Source organism: Falco peregrinus, chromosome 3 (assembly GCF_023634155.1).
Source record: "Falco peregrinus isolate bFalPer1 chromosome 3, bFalPer1.pri, whole genome shotgun sequence".
Taxonomy (NCBI): Eukaryota; Metazoa; Chordata; class Aves; order Falconiformes; family Falconidae; genus Falco; species Falco peregrinus.
In genome coordinates, this window is record NC_073723.1 from 43,034,557 (window position 1) to 43,054,057 (window position 19,501).

The following is a 19,501-nucleotide window of genomic DNA, read 5'->3' on the forward strand; positions in this document are numbered from 1 at the left end:
TTTATATGTATAAATAAATCTATATTGCCACTCACCAAACCCTGCTAAATTTGTACTTCCCTGAGTGCCCTTACTGGCAGTAATTATCTTCTTGTGAGCAACTTACCTGTATATAAAATAAAGAACAATTTATTCAGAGGAAGCAACACTAGCAAATCAGAAAAACATGACACTAATCAGCCACATATTAACATGAAAAATAACTTTAAGCTCTTCTGTGTTTGGATATAGTTTCTTGCCTTCACATCCTTGCCTCCCAATATGAACTAAATTCATTAATGTCTCTTTGAGTAAGCCCTCTCCCTATCTATTACTCTGATGAACAATCTCTCCTCAGTAGCTGAAAAGAGTCCCAAAGCCAAGGAATTCACTGAAGCAGATCACACACTAGCTGTAAGGGGTCATGATACCTGAAATCAGGTAGACATACTACCTCACTCTGCTGCCACCTCCCTAAATTCTCTTGGTAACGGCATCAATCCTTCTCTCCCACCACCAAGAAGTGATTTCAGATGTGTATAACAAAATAGTAAGGAAGCCCCATCAGAGCTCACACAGCTCCACTGCTGTCTTCTGAATCTCCAAGTGAAGAAATCTTGTCACTTCTTACCAAAGTATGAGCTTGACAGTTGTAACAGCCTTTCTTTTGTGCTTCCTTTCCCTGTGTACTCCAAATAGAGAATGAGATTGCTCAGGAGCTGGCAGCAGTTTAGCACTCAGACTAGTCAACTAAGTGGGCCAGTACTCCCCAACCAGCTCCTGAATCTCAACATTCATATTCTGAGCTTCAGTGTAAACTAAAGAATAAAAAAATATGCAGACGTTATTGCAGATTACTAATACTGGAGTCAGTAGCCTCACTAAAACAGATCCAGGCACAAAAGCAGTTATATCCATCGCTAGAGTTCCTTATATATTGCCGCTGAAGGATTTCCCAGCAGTATGTCTAAACTAACCTAAGTGTCCTTAAGAAGTACAAAATAGTTTAGACATCCATTTATCCAGCATCCTAGGGATATCCCATTCCTAGAGATAAATACAAGAATAGGGCAAGTACCTAAAAATTGTTTATCACTATGCAAATGTGAGAAGTTAGCAAACATGAGAGGTTAGCAAATGTGATGCCCACCTACAAGAACGGCTGGAAGGAGGATCCCGGGAACTACAGGCCTGTCAGCCTGACCTCGGTGCTGGGGAAGGTTATGGAGCAGGTCATCCTGAGCACCATCACACAGCACAAAGACGACAACTGGGGGATCAGGCCCAGCCAGCATGGGTTTATGAAAGGCAGGTCCTGCTTGACAAACCTGATCTCCTTCTATGACAAGGTGACCTGCCCAGTGGACGAGGGAAAGGCTGTGGATGTTGTCTATCCAGACTTTACCAGACTAAGAGTCTGTTCACCCAGACTTTAAAGCCTTTGACGCCATTTCCCACAGCATTCTCCTGCAGAAACTGGCTGCTCATGGCTTGGACTGGTGTACTTTATGCTGGGTAAAAAACTGTCTGGGTGGCCGAGCCCAAAGTGTGGTGGTGACCGGAATTAAATCCTGTTTGTGGCCAGTCACAAGTGGTGTCCCCCAGGGCTCAGTGCTGGGGCCAGTCCTGTTTAATATCATTGCCAATGGTCTGGACGAGGGGATCAAATGCACCCTCAGTCAGTTTGCAGATGACACCAAGCTGGGTGGGAGAGTTGATCTGCTTGAGGGCAGGAGGCTCTGCAGAGGGATCTGGACAGGCTGGACCGATGGGCCGAGGCCGAGTGTGTGAGGTTCAACAAGGCTCAGTGCCGGGTCCTGCACTTGGGTCACACCAACCCCACGCAGCGCTACAGGCTGGGGCAGAGCGGCTGGGAAGCTGCCCAGAGGAAAAGGACCTGGGGGTGCTGGTCGACAGCCAGCTGAACGTGAGCCAGCAGTGTGCCCAGGTGGCCAGGAAGGCCAACAGCCCCCTAGCTTGTGTCAGAAACCGTGTGGCCAGCAGGACCAGGGCGGTGACCGTCCCCCTGCACTGGGCACTGGTGAGGCCGCCCCTCGAATGCCGTGTTCAGGTTTGGGCCCCTCACTGCAGGAGGGACATTGAGGGGCTGGAGCGTGTCCAGAGACGGGCAGCGAAGCTGGTGGAGGGGCTGGAGCACAAGGCTTATGAGGGGCAGCTGGGGGAACTGGGGGTGTTTAGTCTGAAGAAAGGGAGGCTCAGGGGAGACCCTATTGCCCTCTGCAACTACCTGAAAGGAGGTTGTAGCAGGGTGGGTGTCAGTCTCTTGTCCTAAGTAACAAACAGCAGGACAAGAGGAAATGGCCTCAAGTTGTGTCAGGGGAGGTTTAGATTGGATATTCGGAAAAAAAAAAATCAAAATATTATTCACCAAAAGGGTTGTCAAGCACTGGAACAGGCTGCCCAGGGAAGTGGTTCAGCCATTGTCCCTGGAAGTATTTAAAAGACAGGTAGATGTGGCACTTAGGGACATGGTTTAGTGGTGGACTTGACAATGTAAGGTTAACGGCTGGACTCAATCTTCAGGGTCTTTTCCAACCTAAATGATTCTATGATTCTATTTTACTAGCATAATCTCTAAGCCGCAGCTGACTCACGGTCAGGGACTTTCTGAAGCAGAGGTAGTGTCTATATTTTGCAGCCCTTGATATATTTCTCTTCCATTAACCTGTCCAGCTCATTTTTGACATTTTTGGCATCCACACCAACATTAGCAAGTAAATCCATAGATTAACTGTGCAGTACATGAAAATACATGTCCTTTTATTTGTTCAAAACTTATATACAGACAATTTCAACTGAAGCTCCATGATTATTATAAAGGAAATTGTACCTTGTTCACCCTAGTTCTAGTAACCTATTGCTCTAACTCCAGTAACATACCATAGCAATGCTGGCTCATTTAAGCCCAGATTCAACACAGTAAAGCAAATGTTTACCCTCTACATGTAAAAAACATGTGAGCTTTCTACCTACTACCAAACGTATTGTCTTACTGAGGTATTTCACTAGTACAGCTCATCTGATATTTTCCCAATAAAATACACTTTTATTTGGCAAAAAACAACAGAAAACACAATGTTTGTAGATTGTCTGTCTTATTCATAGAATGGATATATATACTAATGGAATGTCTGGCCTTATTCATAGAGCCACAAAGCATATAGCAAAGCAGGATATGTGATGCTAAAGATAATCACTAGGAATGTAGAAGATGAGGGAGATTGAAGTCCTTACCTTGCCCTTCTCGCATATGCAAATAAACACCTATTATACCTATCATTTTTCCTATCCCAGTTCTTCCACTCTGTAAAAATAATGCAAATTTATTGAAAATCCTCAGCCACTTTTAGCCACTAAAATTTCAAGAAAGGATCAGAATTATATAGGGCACCATCCTCAAATATAAAGATTCAGATTATACCTCTTCAAAAAAAGACACCCCAAGGTACATGAAGTATTTATGTTGGATCAGACCTGAGGAGCAGCTAGCATGATGTCGTGACTTAAAACAGCCAGTAATATATGAACGGTAAGTAAAGATCCTCTCAGCTACCTGCAGTTTCCATATTTGGTACTGAGAGAACGTGCCAGAACCAACATACTTTAAAAAGTGGTATTGATCTATCTTCTGTGAATTTATCTCCTTTTGTATACTTATGCCTGTAGCCTCCACAATCTTCTGTGGCAACGCATTCCACAAAATAGCTATGCTCAGCTCATGAAAAGGCACATCATAGTTTAAAATGTTACCTAAAATATGCACCCTGTCTCAACCACAGCTCTTTACTATTTGCCCGACACACGATGTTCTCAGCACATCTGAAAGCAGGCAGAGAATCAAGACTGGGGAACAGAGTTGGCTGTGAGAATTGCTGCCTTTTCTTTCTTATAAATGGTGTTGAGGTGGGAAGAAGCTTCTTCCTATAGCTTCTCTAAAGGAACCTCTGCATCTCCATAGACATGAAACATCAGAAGTTCAGGTGTAGAAGAGAATCAGTCTGATCTCACGACACTGGGATCAATACCACGTCATACTGACTAATCTATACCGTGTTGCTGCATCCCCTTGCCTTCCTTTAGAAGAAATCCCAGGCATACAGGACATGAAAAGGCTATGGTATTACAGACATTTAGGTCTCTGATCTGGATAGTCAGGAGACTAGGATTACAGTGTCCCTGCTCTGTTCTTTAGGTATAGGCTTAAAATAAGCTTTGGTTCCTTGCCTGTCCTTGGTAAACAAATGACATTTTAGGCTCCTGCACATTGTGATGTTCAGTACGCATCTACTTCTTGAAAATTAATCATTCTTTTGAAGCTTTTTATTAGCTCATGTAACTCATTTCAACTCAAGAGAATCTAGCATCTCAAACTATAATTGGTTTTCTCTCATCATTTTTCCTTTAGCAATATCAAACACAATCAACTTCAGTTCCAAAACATTTTATGCTTATCAAACCAGAAATAACTACACAAGTGTTGCAATAAGTGATTAATGTAATTCATAATTTAATCTAACTTTACAAACACCCTCTTAACCAAACTATAGAACTTACTAAGTTTATTAGAAGTTGTCAGTCTAAAATTCTATGTGAACATCAAACACCTGTAGTATTATTGACAGTAAAATTCAAAAGTAAGATTCCATTACTTTAAGACTTTAAACACCAAATCTCTTTCCTTTCAATACACAGATAGAGCTTTACTTAAACTCAGATCAACTAAAAGATTCTCACTGATGTTGCTGTCTTTTGGCATAGGACCTCAAGATGAATTGAAATCAATGAACTCCATTCATTTGTCATTAAACAGACCTACGCATCTATCTTGGTTCACTGACTTTATATATTGGCAGAAAGAAAAAATACTACATCTGGTATTGTTAAACTTTTACACAGGTGTTCAGTGACAAGTATAATGCATGAAAACATTGCTTTAAAATTAGTAGAGGTTTTCAAGTTTATGGCTCTCCTCTAGACAACAGTCCTGCAGATCAAGGAATCTGGTAAAAAATACTGTTGACGGTATCTGCAATAATGTTGTAGTTAAAATTCCAGGGTAATGCTGTAAAAAATCTAAAAACACTTTCTGAGGTTATTTCTCACCTTAGCTGTTTTGTAAAAATAATTACTCCAACTGATTTACCACCTTGGCATTATTTGTGTACTTCATTTGCATAAAACCAATCAGCATTTACTTTACTGTTTGAGACCCACAAAAACAATACATTGCACTAAAAGCAAAAAACATAAATATTTAATGAGACTTACTAGAGTTAGAGCAAGCTAATCCACTGTAGCCTCAAGATAAAAACGCAAGTTATCCATAATTGTCCATTTTTAAGCAAGAAATTCCTTTGCACAACCTTGCCGGTTTCTTTGCTGCTCTTTTTCCTCTACCTTTTCCACTAGACTTCAACACTGTTTACATATTCTCAAGATCAAGATCCTGCATGTGGATTACCTCCAGGTAAATTCCACAAAACCAACTACATTAAAGAAGTAACACAGTATGTATGTTAAAGGGGAAGAATGACAGAAAGGAAGAGTTACTGCAAATATGACCTCCTGAAGGAAAGAATGTGGCTTTATGTAAGTCCAGAGAAGATTAAGAGTTATCTGAATAGTAACCATAATGCTCTCCATTGAGCTCTACAGGTTTTACAGTCTTCACCACTTACAATACACTTATGCAATAGCATAAGAATCCCAGCCAGATACTATCACCAAACTTTATGCTCTGTGACAACTGTGGTGGCTTCTGAGTTCTATGCTAAGGCCTTTGTGCACAACAAAGCCTAATTAAGAAGCAAAGAACAAAAGAGACACAGGACAAGTGTGAAAAACATTCTGGAGTCCACAATTATGATCTAGAACACCCATAGGGAGAGAACACATGGGGAGAACACAATCAGCTGTAAGTGAAAGGCAACAAAAAATTGGAGACCAGTTACAAGAGATCTAACTTTACACTGATCAACCTATCTCAGGAGGCAAAGAGAAGCCTTTATCTAAAAGAAATGAGAACTATTGCCCTGGAGATGCCAGAGAGTAGAAGAAACTCTCCATCAAGTCAAAACAACCTCTCAGTCTTCAAGAAGTAGTGACTTGGGGAAAAAAAAAATCTTTAAGGGATGTCCTAGGTCTGGCTGGAAAGGCGGTAATTTTCTTCACAGCAGCCCACGTGCCTATGTTTTAGATTTGTGACTAAAACAGTGTTGATTACACACCAATCTTTTAGCTGTTGCCAAATGGCGCTTGCACAGAATCAAAGCTTTCTCTGTTTCTCACTTTGCCTCACAGCAGGTGGGCAAGAGGCTGTGAGGGGAGACAGCTGGGACATATGACCTGAATTGACCAAAGGGATATTCCAGGCCATGTAATGTCATGGTCAGCAATAAAAACTGGTGTGTGCGTGTTTTTTTTCCAAAGCAGCTGTTGCTTGGGGGCTGGCTAGGCATCAGTTGCTGGTGGGAGATGATGACTGCTTTGGCATCACTTGTTTTAGGTTTTGATATTTTCTTTCTCTCTCTCTTTCTGTCATTCTTCTTCCTCTTCCTTTCAATTATTAAACTATCTTTATCTCAACCCATGAGTTTTCTTGCTATTTCTTCCTATTCTCTCCCCCCTACCAATGTGGGGCAATGAATGAGCGAGCCACTCTGTGGTCTTTAGCTGCTTGCTGGGGTCAACCCACAAAGAAGGAAAAAAGCCTTTTGGACCTTTTGCCTTCAATTGTTCATTGTCTCTCCAAATTCTAAATCCTTCAGGAGTTTCAAAGCACCTGGTAATCAAAATTATCAGACATTGCCTACCACACAGATGGAAGAAGATTGATGATAAATGGAAGATAAAATGGAAGACCAAAGATGAGACCTTCCAGAAATCATGAAAACAGTAAATTGCATTTATTGATATTTTTCCTAGAATCAAATAATCCTATTCAAATCGGGATGAACTATATCTTCCACATCAGACTCAACAAAAAGCCACTGAATGTCAAATACCTATCACTTAGAAAGTCAATTACATCTCACAAAAGTAAAGCTTAAATGTCATTCATACTAGCCATACCACTCACAGAGCAGTAACTTCATGACTATTTATATGCTAAACCTGGTCCATATAATACAATCCTCCTTTTACTCCAGAAATAACCATTAGGAACACATAAGTATTCAAATGTTTTACATGCTTTGTGAGATATGCAAGTAAAAAAAAGCAATATGCCAGTGCTTTTTTTTTTTTAAGATACAAAATATGCCTCCTCTTTCCAGTGGCTGAATTTGAAGGAAACAAAAAAACTTCATATGAATAGCTTCATAAAAGCTATGACCACCACTTTGTAAGACATTAGAAATGGAAGCATGTAGATTCTATGGTAATTTCCAAAAAAGCTGCATCTAAGTACTTATCTACACAGTAGCATTTTTTTTTTCCAAAATTGCACTAGGAGGGCAGTTTAAGAGAAAAATAATGCTGGATCATACCTTACTAAACATCTTCTTGGTATCTGAGAAAGTCATTGTTTATTACTGCATTGAGTGTGAAGAAGCAGCATTCAGTGATAAGAACATGAGACAAATAACACTGTCATTATCACTTTCCCATGACTTGGGCTAAAGCAATGATCACTATCTCTGACTAGACAGAAATCTTGCCTTCTTCCAGTCGCATGACTGACTTTCCTGCTTGCCGGTGATTGAAACCTGAATACCATTGTACAATGAGGGGTTTGTGATCTACACAACAACTGACCTGTGCAGGTGCAGGCCTGTGCTGTGCCAATCATAAGGAAGAAGACTGTAGGCAGCTCCCACTTGGCATTTGGCAATTACACCACCTGAATGGTCTTATCTTCAAAGTGAACCACCATAGAATCATAGAATTATTTAGGCTGGAAAAGACCCAGAAGATCATTGAGTCCAACCATTAACCTAGCACTGCCAAGTCCACTTCCCTAAGCACCACATCTAGACATCTTTTAAATATCTCCAGGGATGGTGACTCCACCACTTCCCTGGACAGCCTGTCTCAATTTTCTAGCCTTTCATTTTTACACTCAGATACTCTTATTTCTGGGTATATCAATTTTCAGTTGTGTTGTCATGTGAACATCTTTTTGCTTGACAGTAGAAACGCTCAATTAAATTCTTCACTTATAAGAAAAGCTAAACTAAATCATTTACTTCTAAGAGCTCTAAGATCTGTAATGGTGGTGAACCTTAGCACAGTAGGATCTGTGCAGTGTGCCATGCCATAATTGGAGAACTGCCCAATGTTGCACAACTTAAGGTTCCCAGCATCTGATGGGATGTAAGACTATCTATATTATCCCCCTTTTCTACCTCAAAAAGGTATTTAAGTCCACGCTTGATAGAATCTGAGTGCCCTTCCAATGGAGACCTGTAAAATACACTTGTACCAGTGCATTATCTCTACCACTGAAAATTTTGCAACATACAGTACAGCCAGTCTCTGCATGCATAAGAGGCCTACTGTCTCCCAGTGGTGTCAGCTTCTGTACATGCACTACACATCAGATGCTCATTGGTAATGTTGCTGATTTCCCAATAGCTTCCAAAAAAGAAGGGTCAGCAAAAGGGGACACGATGAGCAATCCACAGAGGTTTCTCCTGCACAACCACTCTACTTAAACCCCAACAAAACAGGCTTGCAGGCCAGGAAACTGAAGATGTAGTACAACTCACACACCATGTTTCCCAGGGCCTTCTGGCCTCTCTTCTGGCAAAGGATGTATTCTAGTCACATAATGGAGAAGAAGATTTTGTCCAGCTGGGACAGTCAACAAGAGGAACAACCTGCTGCTAATATTAGAATAATTTATCGGGTCTAAAGTCTGTTTCCTGCAAGTTGCCAAAGACCTCTAGGAAACAGGCGAATCAGGAATGTCTGTTGAACCGGAGGAAATGTACTGAAAACACTGCAGATTCAACACCCTTTCATTAAAGCACTCAAGAGACTTATTAGAAAAGCAGTATAGACAATGTAAGGGGTAGACTACCCAACACTGAGTTAGATATTGTCTCATCCTACAGGCAAAGACAATTATAAAATGTGACTATATCACTGGCCAATCTTTCAGGGGTGTTACAATGATTAAGTAATTAACGTTTGGAGAAAAGCTCTTGAGGAAAAAAGAAATTCTAAGATTAGAAGAAGAGTTATTAAAGCAAGCAGAAGGCATCAGGTATCTCACAAAGCAATAAATAAAAAGCATATTACTACTTAAAGTGCATGTCTGCATTTAAAGATTCTGGTTTGTTACTGCATAGGAAGAATTACACATAATAAACATGAGGCAGACAGTCGCTGAACTTTCACTTAAGATTCTACATGAATTAAAACCACTATTACTGTGAAAACAGCTCTGAAGAAAATAAGAGATCGTTTTACAAGTCCTGATGCTGCAAACACTTAAATTCAGCTCACATACATAATTATTTGCATTGAAATCATGAAGTTTTTTCAGAATCATATAGACTGGCACATGTCAATTGCAGGAAATGGACTTCGATTACCACCAGCTTCCACTTCAACCACACCTGTGTGAACTTCCTGGGTACACTTATCTTTGGAGTAGTGCTTCATAGTTAACTATTACATAACACGTATTAACATATGGTAACATTTTTTATGTTGCAAGCATGCACAGAGACTGGATAACAACAGGAGGTGATTGAGCTTTATGACTAAACATCACAGAATCATAGAAACATTTAGCTTGGATTTAGGTAAGATCATGAAGTCCAGCTGTTAACCTAACACTGCCAAGTCCAGCACTAAACCATGTCCCTAAACACCACATCTACACGTCTTTTAATTACCTCCAGGGATGGCGAGTCAACCACCTCCCTTGGCAGCCTGTTCCAGTGCTAGACAACCCTTTTGGTGAAGAAATCTTTTCCTAATATCTTATCTAAACCTCCCCTGGTGCAACTGGAGGCTGTTTCTTCTTCTGTCACTTGCTACTTGGGAGAAGAGAACAACACCCATCTCTCTGCAACCTTCTTTCAGGTAGTGGTAGAAAGCAGTAAGGTCTCCCCTGAGCCTCCTTTTTCTCCAAGCTAAACAACCCCAGCTCCCTCAGCCGCTCCTCATAAGACTTGTGCTCTACATCAATATTGTGTAGAACAATACAGAATTTCTCTTTCTTCTTCCTTACTTGTAAAAAGCTCAAGAATGTATATGTTAAGTCCAAGTGTGCTACAAAAAAATCTTATTTTACTTTGTGTATATTTATGCATAGCAATATATTTAAACAATTATGTATTTACACTTAATCAAATGATTTTTTTAAAGCAGAGTCATGCTTTTCTGACTGTTCAATCAATATTCCTGCCAATTTCATGGAAAATACAGTTCTCTCCAGTGGACACAGTGAGATACTGAGGGAATAACACAACCTCAAAGTCTCAGTGGACTTTGGCCAAACACAGAACACAGCTTAAGCCCAAATGTCATGGAATTCCAAAAGGACTGCAGTTTCCCAAAAAACTACTTTAGCTCCCAATTAGATTTACAAAACACAATACTTGGCATTATGATGTATACAAAATGAGCTCTTTGATTTCATTTTCAGTCACAGACCTCAACTGCATTACCCTGTTACATTTCTCAGAAGTCAGGAAGATCCTTTCCACTATGATGTTATCTGCCAGTAATCTATTTCAGCCATCTGTGTAACTGAACACACTTCGAAAGATACCAGTGTGTTAACAGCCCTCCCATGCATCTTATGTTATACATAATCAGTGAAATCAGAATGTATACTCTTCATCTTTGCACATATACTTCTTTTGGAATAGATTCTTCCAAAGTGTAACAGCATAATTGATTCTTCTATTTGGAATGTTTCATTCTAGTTAAACCTTCACTGACAATTCTGATGTGAGTACTAGGAGATCTTTTCTTCCCAAAGAAAATACACAAACAGTGAGTTTCATGTTCTTAATGCCTAAATAAATCAACCTAACACTGAAAAAGATTCTCTTGAAAACACATAAAGATACAAGTTTGTGTTCTGCAAAAACCTGCATTATAAGCAGGGTACACATTACAATCATCTGCTGTAAACAGTAGAATTTTATTCCCCAGAATCCACTTAGAAGTGTGAGGTTTTGTAATTTTTAAGAAAGGGCTCAATGCTTATTCAATTCAAGCAGCAAATATTGAACTCTAAAGGGAACAAGTCAAGTAGCTATATGTAACAATGCCCTGAAATACCGTGATGGCAGAAAGCCATGATTTGAAATTAGTTATACTCCATACAAGCAGTGTAAAAAGCATCAAACCAGTTAATAGATTTATGCAGTACATAATGAAAAAATCAGTCCCAGTATCATCAGTTACTGATCTGGAAAATATAGCAATGAAAAAAACCTACGTTTGCTGAAAGAAACTTAAGTTCTTTATGTTACCTTCAAAAGAAAATAAAATGCCCTTCCTGTGTAAAAGTTTGTCATATCCTGAAGTTTTCAGTAGTTCCACAGGACGTAACTGAACTATTATGTCAAAATATAAAACACATGCTGTCAGCAAATTGCAAAATGAGAATCAAAATAAAAGCTAGTCTTTCAGAAGCACAGCACTTTCAACACCAAGATGTGCATATTTAATTTCCTATCAGTGGTATTTACTATAATATGGGTATACCATAATCACTGTAAACATGGCTACTCATCCAATATACCAACATTTTGCTTCAGAATCTCAGAATCACTTATATAACACCCCACCTGAACCAGAGGTCCAGTTTGTGACCTTTCCTAGTTTAAAATTAATTTTGTATAAACTCTGCCAGTTTCAATAAAATGTGTGACAGTAAAATGTTCCAGGTTTTGCATGACACAAAACCAGAATGGATTCTTACAACTGAGTCCTTACTAGGTAAAACAAAACACTTGTTTGTACACAAATAATATCCTTCCCAAACGTGAAAACAACAGAAAACAAAATTTCCTTTATACTGCCTTTCTGGTTCCAGATACCTTTAGGGATTCAAGTGTCTCAAAGGAAAGACCTACACATCCAGTGGATACCTGTTCCTCACTATCTCTACAGAAGTTAACAGAAGAATCTATTCTATATGTGATACATAATGAGCCCAGTAACATCACACACTTACCTACTGTACCTTCCAGGTGCCACAGAATTTTAGAGGAGTCCTGTGGTTTATGCCAGCACAAGACACCACTTTCTTTTTACGTCACACTGATAAAGTTGGAAAGATCTGTAAGTTGCACAAGGAAATAAGGAGGTAACACAGCTACAGACTAATTATGTCCTTCACCGGAAACCATGGATTAGTTCTGGAAATACCACCTGATTCCACAACAACTGCAAGCCCACAGTCAAAAATCCTGTGGCTTAATTCAAACACAAAGAACTAACTGAACCACTGAGACACCTCAGTGACCCAGCCCATTATCTCTTCTTTCCTGTAAAAACAAATGCATTCACCAAACTTAAAAACCACTGAAAAAAAGAAAGTTTAAGTCACAATTATTTAAGCAAAACAAAAAACTTTTTTACCAGGACGCGGTCAAGCACTGGAACAGATTGCCCAGAGACTTTGCAGCATCTCCATCTTTTGGAGATTTGACTCCCATTTGACTTTGGGAGTCAAAACCCAACTGAACAATGTTCAGAGGAACCTGCTCTAGCTGATTGTTTTCACCAAGGGATTGGACTTGTTATCTCCAGGAGTCCCCTCCAACCTCAACTATCCTGTCATTCTATGAATACTGAAGGAAGGAAGCAACAGAAATAGAACAGAAACGGAGTAGAGCATCATGCATTTTTCTGATCTTAAGGTCCAACCCAACAGAAACAATTTGTGACAGAATTAGTAAATATAAGAATTCTGAGCTATCTTTCCCATGCTTTGATCCCACTTAAAGTTCTATATAGCAAAAACTGGGGGGGGAAAAAAAATTGAAATCTATTATTACCTTTTAAGCATCCTACATTGAAGCTTTTAAAAATGGCAGAAAAGAGACTATCAACTAACTTTCTTCAACAATGTCCCTCCTTTCACAACCAGTAATTCTACGAAAGGGAGGAAGCAGTGAGCATAGAGCCTTCTAGAGTATAATTTAACGTACAATACAGTCTACTAGAAAATTACAATCAAATCCTCTGGAGAGGTTACAAACTCAGGTTGTGTAAGGTACTTGTAGCTAGTAAGTCTCAAATAAAACCTACTGAGGTGAGCACTGCGATACAGCTAAGGAAAAGAGGAACCAGATGAAAGCAAATGAAGCTGAATCTCTTCCTTGTATATAAATGCATTCTCCAAGTAGAACCTGAAAGTAATTTATGTAGGAAATTGAATTAATTAATTTAAGCACCTGAAGCATTTGATATTTCACAGGATTTTGTTGCAGCTGGTAGTTTATTCACACACATACATACATAGTCTTCATAACATTCACTCCTGAAACTTGCAAAGTTAAACTCTGTGAGCCTTCATACTGCTGCTGGATACTTTAGCTTCAAACGTAGGGAGCAGTTTCAAACTAGTCTATGCTTGATCAGATATTATACTTTTTAGATTAATCTATATTTTAAAAAGTATCAGAAAATACACATAATTTTTTGCAGTTACCCAGCAGTTCCATTGCATCATCTTCATTGTCAATATCTTCTTCGGTTACAGATGGAGCTGTGCTTTGAGCCGAATCAAAGGAGTCCTGAGAAAGCATGGCAGCCAGCAGTTTCTTATGTTGCTGCTGTTGTTGTTTTAATCCTTTGGTCTTTGGCTCCATTTTTAAGCTGTGAGGGAGGAAAGCACAACTTTTTCTTACTGGTGCTCTCCACAAAGTATGTCACACATTTGTCAAACTACTATAACGTACTCCAGATCTGAAGGTTAACTCCATCAGATCACACATGAAACAGCTGGATATTACTCACTCCCTGATCATTGCATGTTATAAGTCAGTTTGTGTTTTCAATCCCTATCTAAAGTTTTGATTCAATGATGATGGAGAATTTCCCACTGACTTTACGGGCGTTAATCAAGTCTAAATAAACCACATATACAGAACAACAGGATGTCAATTACTAACCAGTATTGCTAAGGCATTGATCACACAGCAACAACGCTGACAACAAAGAACTGCTCCCTTGAGTGGTTGTCATGACCCCACAGGATTAAGGACAATACAGTTATAATAGTTCTCATGGTCTGTTGACTTGTGTCCCTAACCTAAGTAACTGCTAAGACAACTGGAACCGCACAGTAGTTAACAGAAGGGTCTAAGGCAGGACTTGCTACAGTTAGTAATTTCTGATTCCTTACAACATCAAGATAAAAACAACAGGACAGAAGTTTGGTGCCCCACATGAGCGTATCAGCAACACCTCAGACTGTCTTACAGTCTTGCAGGAAGGCAGATCTCTTGCAAGAAGGCAGATATGTCACAAATGTATGAAATTTAGTATAATGTATGATAGTTAATTTCCCACTGCAAAGATAAACACTAATAAGACAAAGTGGACCTTGGAGATGAAGAATGGACTTTGAGTTTAGGATATCAGGTTATGGATGGGGCCTCTTCAAGGTCTAGTTAATTTGGGGTGCTAAGAAACGAGTATCATTTCAAAAATCACTCACTGTGTACACACATTATCCCTTGAGGGAGTTTCCCAAGAACCTTGCCGCTTCTCAGAATTTCTCCAATAAATTTTTCATGTAGAAAACTACTAATTGTTTTGGAAACTACTAACGTATTGGAAATTAGCTTAATCCCATTTTCATGGTGCTCAAATTTCTGAAAGATGAGCTCGGTACCAAGCAGGATTGCCATCAGCGCTTTTATATGGTCTCTTATCACATATTAATACCTTGCCTTCCTCTCTTACAGCAGCAACAAAGAGCAGTGCAAAACTAGTGACAAATGCAGTCTTTCCTCTGTACCAATCCAGAACATTAAGGGGAAAAAGGTGACCCTTCATCAGTTTGATAAGATGTCATTAACACAGCTACCTCACACTGACTATACTATCTTTCCCAAGCAAAGTAGTAGTGAAATCCATCCTTTCAGTTTCTCAAAATTAATTCCTCTTCTTTTTTTAAGTAATTATCTTTCAGATATACAACATCTGCTTCCATCACTCATCACCACAGGAATGTGTTTTTAAGGTGGAAGTAGTGGTTATCCCCCACTCTCCACTACTGAATGGAGCAAAAAGTGAGGTTTGTAGTTGCAAAGACAGAAAAAGCAGGTAACTCATGGATTCCCAAATATCTCACACTACATATACTCACTGTGATCTGCTTTATGCTGGAAAGAACAATATTGAAAATGGTCATGTTATCCATAGACCAGTGGTCCATAGGAATATGTCGTTTTCTGTAGCCTATTCAGTCCTTTATAGAATGTTATGAATATGTAAGAACTCAGGGCTTCCCCTTCCACTGAACAGAAAAAAACTTGTCCAGTAGGGACTATGACAACAACACAGAGAGTGGGAGTAGCATGACACTGATGGCAATTACTCTACCAATGATCTGCCAATGCCTAATCCTCTGGATACTTATACACTGTATCATTTAAGTAGCATTTCCTTATGTTTACCGATTGGTAAAAGAAAACATATTACACGGAAATAATGGGACCATTACAGTTTTCACTGTCCTGTTCTTATGCTGTAACTAAAGATTAGGATTAGTTTTGAGAGTTTGCTGGTTTATCACATATATCTCGATAATTAGTGATCAATGAACTCTATTTTTATTACAGTGTTGCTAAATCAAATTCTACAAGGTATAACTGGAAACAATATGAATTTCAAATTCCTCCCTCTTTCATTTGCCAGGTAAAAATGTAACTGAATTATTTTAGGCTACACTAACTATGAAGTAGATGAATGAAATGCAGATGAGGCAGCCAAAAACTCTTTACAACTGATAACGACTTCACTCTTTCAAGAATTCCATTTAATCTCATAAACCCCATACTATTCCCACTATTTTTTTTATGTACTAAGTATATGATATATTAAAACTAAGTTACTATTACCTATTACTTGTCTCATGCAAGTTATGGTGTATAGTCAATTGCAAATTCTGCTAACAGTACTTTAATTCACAGTACCACTGAATCAGACCTTGAAGAAACTGCCTGTTACCAGCAAACTATTATTAAACATTCAGATTAACCTTATCGATACAGGTCTTTTAAACTTCCATATGTAGGTAGCAACAATTCTGAATCACTATCTTGAAGCTCTGCAATTTTATGATTACTCTGCAAGACTGCAAACTTGTTTTTTATAAATGCCTTACAAAAGCAGATGAAAAGCTAATGAAGCAAAGAATTATCCCAGACATAAATCAGTCATCCAAATGTAAATCCATATGCTGCATGTAATTTAGTTGTTATTCATTTCCACTGAAAATCAGTATTCTCACTTAACGATACATATTTTCAAACAGGTCTTCAGCACTTACTGCACCTAAAAACTAGAAACGCCAGTGTTCCATGAGTTTTTCCTAGCATTAACTACCCCATATTCTTCTTATTTCATACGTCAAGCACATGATTTTGTCATGATACTCAACAAGACTTCTCAAATAATATTCTCAAAGCCATTAATCACATTCTTTAATTATAGCATTCGCTGTGAATTTTCTTACAGCTTGTACCACCCTCTACAAAGAGAAGAATATGCTGCTTTGAATCATCTTTGTTACTCAGAACTAAACCTCTTTTCTCCCTTCTAGAGATTAGACAGAGATGCTTATTTCTGCTCCTTCCTATTGAAAGAGGGGATAAAATATCCTCAATTTGCTCTGAAATGTGCAAAAGGTCTTTATTCAGTGTCTTTATTAGACTGCTGAATAAGGAAAAAGAAACCCAAGCCCTCACAATATCAAGCTGCGGTGCCAGTTGTTGACTCCATTACTTTCCCAGGAACTGTACTGGAGAAACCCAGTGTCCAAATTCTGTTGGTTCCAGTCCAACACCTGGCTGAGGCATCATTACTACATGCCACTGTTTCTTTGAAACTGTAGTACTTGCAGCTTCCCCCACAATAATCTAATTAGAAGAAGAAAGAAGTACTCATGGATAACAAACATTCAACGTGCGAGGAAAGTCAATGAATGCAGCCTCTAAGAGTACAGCAACTGACAGACCAGTTTCCTTGTGACAGACAGGGAGGTGAATTCCGATGTAGAAGGCACATGGAGGACATGGTGAAGGACTATATCAGACCTTTTCAAAGGGAAAGCAGAGAGTTTCTGCCTTCTTAAAAGTGGAAGAAAAAGGTGTCTGCTGCATTCAGAGTACTTAAAAAACAACATGAATCCCTTTTAAAGAAAGGATGTGAATACTTCACTTTCTGTGATAAATAGGAATCTTTAAATCACAGAAAATGGACTCCTTGTAAAAATGACAATCTCTTCCATGTAGCTGAAGCACATTAACAAATAAACATACGCTCTCACCATCAATCGCGCACAACAAATTGTCAGAAGTTATCTACTGCAGAGAATACAATTTTCTCTTTGAGAAAGAATTGTTATTAACACCAAGATGCTAAGTATTAAGAACTGAAGATTAATTTAGGAAGTCCTGTTAAAAAGAACATGGATACTGTTTCCCTTGTCTATATTTCCTTTAAATTGGAAAATCAGATTTACCACTAAAATGTCAAGAAGATTAGCAAACAGCTACTACCGATGGCTGAAGGACAGAACTGTTTGAAGTATCTGAATGAAACTATGTATCACAAAATTATTACACAATGGACCCAATCATGTCAATATACACTTAGCTTTATACATAGGAATAAAACTATGGAATTGTAAATGAGTATACAGTTAATCATATACAAAAGCATGACAAGAAACCAGTCACATATTAATGTCTTCCATTTATTCTGCATGTTGCCACACTACTATGGCATAGGAATTTAAAACCACTGCACTCTGCTCTCAAACAGGGTGTTACAAAGACAGTTCTGCTTCACAAATTCTAAAACTTCTAGGCCAAGCCCAAATCCCACCTTCCTCCAGGACTGCTGCTATCCTCGCTGTCCCACTGCTCATTTTTATTTCTTGGTATTGGTGGCTGCAGCATCTCAGCAGCCAGCGGGTCTGCATCATTCTCCTCACGGCCAATCCATTCTCCAATCACACGAGGTCTGAGAAGGGGGGTGTTAAAACCTGGTGTGTCCTGAAGAGACAGAAAAAAAACCCAGAAACACTGCAGTACTTGTTCTCAACCACACATGTAAATCGGAAAATAAAAGAAGAAATAGAAAATAAAACTATTCATTAAAAAATACAAAAACAGTACAGTACATTATCATTTCAGAGGACTACAAAATACCCAGAATCAATCATGAACTAATGAAAAGATAGCCATTAATAAAATTCCAAGAGAGATTTGCCCACCCCGATGCCTCAAATCTCTCCTGCTTCTTACTTTTCAATAGCAACTGTAGAAATCTGGGGATCCTTGAAAAATTATGATTATTACTTTTTATATATATAAATGCACAACTCTTAAAACTCACACTTTCAGTTCTGCTAAGCAATACATGAGGCCACTTGTCTAATGAAATCCCAACCAAAAGACTGCTGTAGATTAATAGCATTGCTCTTATTTGCATTATGAATGAATGCAAAACTAATAAATAGATCTGCATTTGGCATTTTAAAAATAACCCTGCTGAGATTTACGTAATATATCTTTCAATTCTGAAAATGGTATTAAAATTTTAATAAAATGCATTTCTGAAACTACTACTCATATTTTTAACCGCTTACTGGAAGAAGATAGCTGGAGAGGATTACAAGAAGCAAGCATAATGTAACTGGAATATTCAAAACAATAGCAATAATTTGCATCATTATATTAGGAATTTAGATTAAGGAAATAAATTATCCTTAAAAAATGTATGAAAAGGCTGTTCTGAAGTGGTGAGTATCTCTGTTCTCAGTGTTACTATAATGGTTTTAGATAAAGGGTCATGTACAACAGGACAGTTGAACTAAAAATCATGCATGTATGCAAAAAAAAAGATATGAAATTAAGAAATAGGAATATATATATTTGCTTTAATTAAACTATTTTCTAGGCTAGCAAAGACATTTCAAATAGAATGGTGTTCCTAAATAGGGGAGATGTATTCTATTCTATTCTTATCCCTTAATGAGCGAAAAATTTAGGAAAACAAATCCTTCCCTGTTACCTAGCTCAGTGTCTCAATAAATACTCCTGCCACAAACAAAAAACATCTGCAAAAAGTACAGCACAGTTATTACTTAGCCTAACAGCCATATTTTCTCATGTTCCTAAAAACAAAAGTCTCATCTTAATTGACACAGACATAGTAAAAGCACAGTTTGAAGTACAGGCCTCTACTGAAATGAAACAAAAAAAGACTGAAGACTGCTTTCATGTGAATGCAGCTACCCGGCTCTGGTTAGACACTGTAATTTTGCTCAGCAGAACTCCAAGAGCTT

General features: G+C 38.5%; 1 protein-coding gene across 2 annotated transcripts in view; it reads right to left on the reverse strand.

Annotated features, from left to right (window-relative positions):
* C3H8orf34 (chromosome 3 C8orf34 homolog) overlaps positions 1-19,501 on the reverse strand; it is a 167,733-nt gene that overhangs the window by 89,292 nt on the left and 58,940 nt on the right. For both annotated transcript variants that reach the window (XM_055800692.1, XM_027791715.2), the window contains exons 6-7: positions 18,037-18,206; positions 13,628-13,794 (exon numbers count right to left, since the gene is read on the reverse strand). In XM_055800692.1, the coding sequence (XP_055656667.1) occupies positions 13,628-13,794; positions 18,037-18,206 (337 nt within the window). The remainder of the gene's footprint in view (positions 1-13,627; positions 13,795-18,036; positions 18,207-19,501) is intronic.